The sequence below is a fragment of the Cryptosporidium hominis genome (assembly GCF_000006425.1).
Source record: "Cryptosporidium hominis TU502 chromosome 6 CHRO016040, whole genome shotgun sequence".
Taxonomy (NCBI): Eukaryota; Apicomplexa; class Conoidasida; order Eucoccidiorida; family Cryptosporidiidae; genus Cryptosporidium; species Cryptosporidium hominis.
In genome coordinates this window covers 1-8,141 of record NW_667124.1, presented here as the reverse complement: position 1 = coordinate 8,141, position 8,141 = coordinate 1, and the positions used below count along the sequence as shown (strand labels likewise).

The following is an 8,141-nucleotide window of genomic DNA, read 5'->3' as shown; positions in this document are numbered from 1 at the left end:
TGTTGTAAATGCATTGCTCACTCAAATTGATGCTTTAAAAAAATACTCAAATACACTAATTATGACAACCACTAATATTCCAGATTCAATTGATGAAGCATTTTTAGACAGAGCTGATTTAAAGCTTCATATACCTCTTCCTTCAATCTATACCAGATATACCATTTTACTTGAATGCATTGAAGAACTTATATTCAAACAAATCGTTTATTCAAAAAATAGTGATTTTATTAAAATTTTAAGCTTTAAAGAAATAATGAAATATTCAAATCATACAGGAAATAATCAAATTGAAAATCCAAATAACTATGATCAACCCCAAATTAATATTTCTAAAAGTCTACTATATATATCAAAAGTTTCTGAAGGTTTTTCTGGAAGAAATTTAAGAAAGCTTCCATTCGTTTCCTTACTTTCTTCATATCATCATGGTATCCCTCTAGATATTCAAGTTTTTCTCGAAAAAATGAAGTATATTGTTGATGAAAAACCCGAAATGGTGAAAAGCTAATTTTATTACTATATTTCTTATATAAATATAACATTAAATTCACATATTCATTATTCTTCTACTCTATGCATGGGAAAACAAATAATTTAATGAAAATCATAAACTAATTCACATTTTCTTATTACATGTTTAAATTGTCAGCCTACTGATTATTCCTCAGCATGCTGAATTACACTAAGATCAACATCTCTGTTCCCGCCCAAACAATTGTCACAATTTACCACAAGAAATAGTAAAATGGGGTACCGAACAATATAATATAAATAATTGAAGTATAAATAAATATTGGAATATCAATAATTAATGTAATAAATTTTTTTTAAACGAATCAAGAGGGTGGACAGGAAGCGGAAAATACAATCAATAATATAAATAGACCAAAAGTATTCTAAAAAACTTTTCTGAGTTAAAGAGTTTCAAAATTCTATTATATTTAATAAGGGAAGCTGATAATCGCTTTAAGTAATAGTTTGATTGGAAATACTATACGGTCACCAATTTTTGAAGATTGGAATTTCTTGATCTGTAAATAGAACAAGTAATAACCTGTAAGGATTAAAAAAAAATGAGTTCAGAAACAAATAAAATATGGACAGGAGATGAGGTTCGAAGACAATTCGTGAAATACTTTGAGGGATTGGATCATACATTCTACAGATCTTCACCGGTAATTCCTTTGAATGATCCAACAATATTGTTTATTAATGCTGGAATGAATCAATTTAAGTCCATATTCTTAGGAACTGTTGAACCAAATTCTGAACTAAGCAAATTGGTTAGAGTTGCAAATTCTCAAAAATGTATTAGAGCTGGTGGAAAACATAACGATTTAGATGATGTAGGTAAAGATGTATATCATCATACATTCTTTGAAATGTTAGGATCATGGTCATTTGGAGATTATTTTAAAGAAGAAGCAATTGAATGGGCATTTAAACTTTTGACTCAAGTATATGGAATTCCAAAAGATAGATTATATGCAACTTATTTTGGAGGAGATCCTAAATTACCATCATGCCCACCTGATGAAGAGGCTAAAAAAATATGGTTGAAATACTTGCCAGAAGATAGAATTCTATCTTGCGGTAGCAAAGAAAACTTCTGGGAAATGGCTGATACCGGTCCATGTGGCCCATGTTCTGAAATACATTATGATCGAATTGGAGGAAGAGATGCATCATCATTAGTTAATAAGGATGATCCCGACGTTATTGAAATATGGAATCTTGTATTTATGCAATATTATAGAGAAGTTGATAGTACATTAACACCTTTACCTAAAAAATGTGTAGATACTGGTATGGGATTAGAAAGATTGGTTTCAATCCTACAAAATAAAACAAGTAATTATGATATTGATTTGTTTAAACCCATTTTTGATCAAATTTATCAAGTAATTTCCTCATCTGGAGTACAAATTCCACGTTATTCTGGAAAAGTTGGTGATATTGATGATCCTGAAATGATTGATATGTCATACAGAGTTATTTCTGACCATATTAGAACTTTAACTATTGCAATTGCAGACGGTTGTATTCCAAGTAATGAAGGAAGAGGATATGTTTTAAGAAGAATTCTAAGAAGAGCTATTAGGTATGGATCTCAGTATTTAAAGGCTGGATCTAATGGAGAGCCTTGGTTTTATAAATTAGTTGACAGTGTTTCAAATATTATGGGTAATTATTATAAAGAGATACCAGAAAATATTCAAATTATTAAAGAAGTTATTTTAGATGAAGAAAAACAGTTCTCTAAAACATTGTTTAAAGGAACTGAAAGATTTAACAAGGTTATTAATAAGTTAAAGTCTTCTCAAAACAATCAACAAGACCAGAATAAAAAACTATTCCCAGCTAGTGAAGCTTTCCAATTATATTCTACATATGGATTCCCAATGGACTTAACAGAATTAATGGCTAATGAACAAGGCTTTGATTTTGACCGTCAGGGATTTCAATTATGTATGGAAAACCATCATTTAGCCTCAGAAGGTAAAAATAATAAGTCATTTGACGATTTAATTCTCAAACCTGATATTCAAAATAACTTAATTGTAGAATTTGGATTAAAAGAAACTGATGATCAATACAAATATCAAACTCAAATTAAAGACTTTTACTCTAATTTGATTGCTATTTTTGATGGAAATCAATTAATAGACGCTACTGAAATACAAGGTAAAGTTATTGGATTAATTTTTGATAAAACCACATTTTATTCAGAATCTGGAGGACAAGTTGCTGATACTGGTTTTATTGATTTTCAATACAATAACAATGATGAAACCAGTAAATTCCAAGTAATTGATTGTAAAAAATTTGGAAATTATGTATTACATATTGGTATATTATTGCAAGGAAAAATTGAAATTAGTCCAGAATTAAAATCCTTAATGTCTGTTGATTATTCTAGAAGAAATCTTATTAAAAAGAATCATACTGGTACTCATATCTTAAATTTTGCATTAAGACAAATACTTGGTAGCACATGCGATCAAAGAGGTTCTGTTGTTGATCCTAATAGATTGAGATTTGATTTCTCATCTCAAAAGCCGTTAACTTTGGATCAAATTGAGGAAATTGAAAAAATGGTTAGTCAAATTATTCAAGAAAAACAAACAGTTTATTGTCAGACTGTTGAATTATCTATAGCTAAGCAAATACCCAACATTAGAGCAATCTTTGGTGAAACTTATCCAGATCCTGTACGTGTATTATCTGTAAGTAAATCTGTGGATTCTTTAATTAATTCTCAAACAGATAATAATGATCAAGAAAAAGTATCTATTGAATTTTGTGGAGGTACCCATGTTGAAAATACTAGTGAAATTATTTCATTTTCTATTATAAGTGAAGAAGGTATTGCAAAAGGTATTAGAAGAATTGTAGCAGTTACTGATAATCAATCTGAAATTGCTATTGAAAATGCTAAAAGGCTTAAACAAGAATTTAAAAAACTTGAAGAATTAAATGGCAAAGAACTTGAGACTTTATTAAATTCTTTCAAATCCAAATTAGATGAAACTAAATTATTACCTTTATTATATAGAAGACAATTATCTCAAATTATTGAAGAACATTATAAGAGAGTTATTGCAGATGCTAAAAAGAAACAAAAAGAAAGATTAAATATGGCTAAAGAATTGGCAACAAAAATTGGACAAGAATATTCTCAACAGTTATCTTCAAATAATGAATTTCCAGCTTTAATTTTGAACATTAAACAAATTCAAGGAGATTCTAAGTCTATGGATGTTATCGGACAAGATATTTCAAAGAAATACCCTGAAGCTCCCATTATGCTTTTTACATCAGGAGAATTTAATGATAATGGAGTTTCTGTTATTTCTATTATGCCAAAATCTAAATCTGATAAATTATCTTCATCTAACTGGCTTAAATCTACAATTGAGTTATGTAATGGTAAATGTGGAGGAACAGACTTAAGATCTGTTGGATCTTCAAAGACAGGATCTGAATCAATTGAATCAATGATTCAACTTGCTTTAGACCTTTTAAAGCAAAATGGTATTTAAATCATATTTTTATATCAAATAAGGATCTTTATATAGATAGAGGATTGTAGTTAAAACAAGTAGACTTTTAAAATATCTTTTATTTTAATTCATTCTATTTATTTTTTTTAGAGACAATTTTACTTTTATTTTCATATTATTTTGAATCTAAAATATAAAACATCTATTCAACAGAATTAGTGGCAAACAAATCATTTTCTTTTTTATCTTCTGAGAAAATCAGTTTTAAAGTATCGAAACAAATTAACATATTAAAAAAATGTGAAAATAAAAGAATGGTTATAGCTGCTTAGTCTAATAATTCTATGGCTATTAAATATTTGAACTATATTTAATATATTGAATGAATATATACTTCAATTAAATCTAAGATGAAAATAATAAGAAATTATATCACATATTAGACTTTGTCAATATATTAGTAATATAGGGACTCTATTTCTCATAAATTAAAGAAGCAGAGACCATAGAAGAATCATAATAACTTGTTGATTTGAATTTAAACAATAGAAGGAGCAGCAGCAGAGACCTTTGGCCACAATTCTGCGCATTCCTTACCAACTGGACCAGTAATAGCAGAACCTTTCATTTCTCCCTTTGGATTAACAATTACACCTGCATTATCCTCAAAGTAAAGGAAGGTACCCTCAGGTCTTCTAAAAGCTTTACGTTGACGTACAATAACAGCTGGCCATACCTTCTTTCTCAATTCTGGTTTACCCTTCTTAACAGTTGCCAACACCATATCACCAATAGATGCTGATGGTAGACGGTTTAAGCATGATCCGGTACCTTTAACTGCTATGATGTATAAGTTTTTACCACCACTATTATCACAACAATTTATAAGAGCACCAACATTCAAACCGAGGGTAATTCTCATCTTAGCACCACCTGCAGCACCTCTTCCTCTCTTCATCTTTTCTAAATATAAACTATATTAATGAAGCTGGAAATAAGTTTTTGATTTAATTAGGATAATCTTAATTTTTTGGGATTATTTTAATCTAATCTCCAAAGAAATTATTCTAGTTATTACAAGATTATTAATATTGTTTTATTAATTAAAGAAATGATTAGCGCTGAAACTAACATTAAATTTATTATTATTATTATTAATATTATCAGTTTAATGCTAATTTGAATTTGTTCTAATATTTATTTTGAGACAATTTTTGGGCGCCATTTTTTATTATACAAAAATTTTATTTTATGATGACAATTATTACTTGTACAAAATTTACTAATTAATTAAATATTTATATTACTTTTATTACCATTATTTATTTTTCACAAAATTTCTGAGACATTATTTAACCTACTTTTAATTAAATATTAACAAATTTTGAAGACGTATGCGTGACGGTACCTATTATTGTGTCTTTTTTGTGAAGACTTTTTTAGGGAAAGTGGAGGGGGGTAGCATTCATTGGTATTTTGACGCTAATTTCGGCGGTAATATATTTGCAAATGGCGGTAACTTGGAACTTTAACAAAATGTCAGCGGTAAAAAATTATATATTTATATATATAAATTATTTCTAAAATTAAAAATATTTTGAATATAAATAATTTATCATATAGTTTAAATTTAGAAATAGCCTTATTCACTTGAAAAATTGTAATCTATAATATACACNTATNNATCTTTTCAAAAAATTAGGCAAAAATTGATTATTTATAGTTTTTATAATAATATATTTATTATTCAAAAATTGCACATTATTACACACTTTTTTAAATAAAATATAATTTTGACAGAAAGTAATAATGAAAAGGCGGGCTATAGTCGAATTTTAATTAATTTAATTGTGATCATGTAAAAAGAAAATATTAAAATAGTAAATAAATATTCAAATATTACTTTCATTACTATTTAGTTATTATTTGTATATTTCAATAAAATAAAAGAAGCAATCCAAGTAATTTACCAAGTTAAAGATTGTTGATTTAAAAGATCAGTAACTATTGATATTTTAGATAAATAATAATTAAAGGTAAAAAGGTATCGATATTTTAAATCAATTATTATTTATTTATTACAAATATATACATATATATTTGTTTAAATATATTTTAGTAATAATTATTATTTATAATTATTACTTATGACCAATTTTTATTGAGTATTTATTATTTTTTATCTTATGATAAATATATCTTTAAAACCAATATGTAGTGGCGTAATTAAAGGTAACGCCCTACGTATTAATAATTGTCTAATTTGGTTTGATTTTGGTATAGAAAATGAGTCGAAATTTGATAGATCAGCTTTATTAGATTTGGAATTACCACATTTAATATTACTAACAAATTTTCCAAAAACATTTATTGGTGGTTTACCAATTTTACATAAATTATTAACAGAAAAAGGGATATCATGTAAAATTCCTGTAATTTGTACTGAGCCAATATTTAGATTTGGAAATAATATATTGTGTGATATTATACAAAGTATGAGTATTAGAGATCAAGAAAGAGGATTACAATATACTTGTGATAAAGAAGATAATAAAGGATTCAAACAATTACCCTTCACAAATGAAGATATTGAAGGAATCCTTGGCGAAAATGTTTGTAGGTTAAGATATTATCAATCATTTAATATTCAACTTTTACATAATGATAATAATATGAATGATGATAATTCTTCTTTAACAAGTATTAATTTAAAAGCATTACCAAGTGGTTTTGAACTTGGTTCTACTATTTGGAGTATGACAATTAATTCAAGTTCTGATAGTTGGGAATTCGTTTATGTAAGTGAGGTAGCTTCTCATCCATATTGGCATGTTACTCCATCAGATTTGGGTAGATTGAATAAACCAGATTTATTAATGCTTGGAGTTAATACTAGTAATATATTAAAAATACCAAATAATTTATCTTTTTCAATGAGCTCAGATTTTGGTAATGATTTCAAGAAATGCAATAATCGTTTAATTTCTATTAAGAAATTTGTGAATACTATTTTAGATTGTATTAAAAAGAATAAAACAGGTACAATATTAATACCAATGGAATTGGATAGTTTGTTGCTGGAAATATTATGTTATTTGGATGCTATTTGGAATAAAGGAAAGATTTTATATCCAATTTTTGTTACTTCACCATTAATTAAATCATTTTTATTATCTGTTAAAACTTTGATTGAATGGATGAGTTTAGAAATAAGATCAGAATTTTGTGACTCAAGATTTAATCCATTCCATGATTTAAAGAATATTATGCTTGAAACAAATCTTAAGAATATAAGAAGTGAAAATTTATCAAAAGTACCAAAAGTTATATTTGCTTTTCCTGAATCTATGGATTATGGTTATTCCAGAGAACTATTTACTGAATTAGCAACTAATGAAAATAATACCATTATGTTTGTTAGAGAGCCAAAAGAAAATACATTTGCTCATTATATTTGGAATAAAGAACTTGAATTACGTAGATCTGATCAATCTTGTATACATTCTTTAATTCATTCTGAGAACCATAGTATTCAAATTCCTACAAATATTCTTGAGAATAATCATGAATTATCATACTCCATTGAACTCCCCATGATTAGATTTACACCTTATAGACAAGATGAGCTTTATGCAATGTACCTTTCACATAAAGAGTCTAATAATGCTGGTAATAATTTAAACCAAAATTCTGACGATATTAACAAAAAGTTGGATGAGCAAGGTGTTAATTCTGCAAATTTAGAATTAGATAATGGTGATGTTAAGTTGGAAGATTGTGATATTAATAAAAAAGATGTTGAGATGAATATTGAGAATGAATCCACTAGTATATATAATTATGATAATCATTGTAATAATGATAATAATAATACTGATATTGTTTGTAATAACAATGAGTTGAATAATAAAACATCATATTCTTGGATCTTGTTATCTTCAAATAATAACAATTCTGATAATTGTATTAAAAATGATGATATGAGTAATATAAATAATGGTATTGACTATGTTAATGATCAAAATGTTAGTTCTTCTATTCAAACACAAATCGAGTTTTTAAGATCAAAATTAGTTCCTGTAAATGTTGATGATGAGCTTTTGAATTTAAATTCACTTTCATCGTCTTCTTCAA

At 26.7% G+C, this 8,141-nt stretch overlaps 3 protein-coding genes across 3 annotated transcripts; 2 read left to right on the top strand and 1 right to left on the bottom strand.

Moving 5' to 3' along the window:
* The first annotated feature begins 61 nt into the window (after positions 1 to 61).
* On the top strand, positions 62 to 511 carry Chro.60074 (protein-related binding protein). The annotated part of the gene is made up of 1 exon (XM_660814.1): positions 62 to 511. The coding sequence occupies one exon, from the start codon at positions 62 to 64 to the stop codon at positions 509 to 511; it is 450 nt and encodes a 149-aa protein (XP_665906.1).
* A 565-nt stretch (positions 512 to 1,076) lies between these two features.
* Chro.60075 (cytosolic tRNA-Ala synthetase) lies at positions 1,077 to 4,046 on the top strand. The annotated part of the gene is made up of 1 exon (XM_660813.1): positions 1,077 to 4,046. One exon carries the CDS (start codon positions 1,077 to 1,079, stop codon positions 4,044 to 4,046), a length of 2,970 nt encoding a protein of 989 aa, XP_665905.1.
* A 499-nt stretch (positions 4,047 to 4,545) lies between these two features.
* On the bottom strand, positions 4,546 to 4,965 carry Chro.60076 (60S ribosomal protein L23). The annotated part of the gene is made up of 1 exon (XM_660812.1): positions 4,546 to 4,965. One exon carries the CDS (start codon positions 4,963 to 4,965, stop codon positions 4,546 to 4,548), a length of 420 nt encoding a protein of 139 aa, XP_665904.1.
* Positions 4,966 to 8,141: the final 3,176 nt, after the last annotated feature.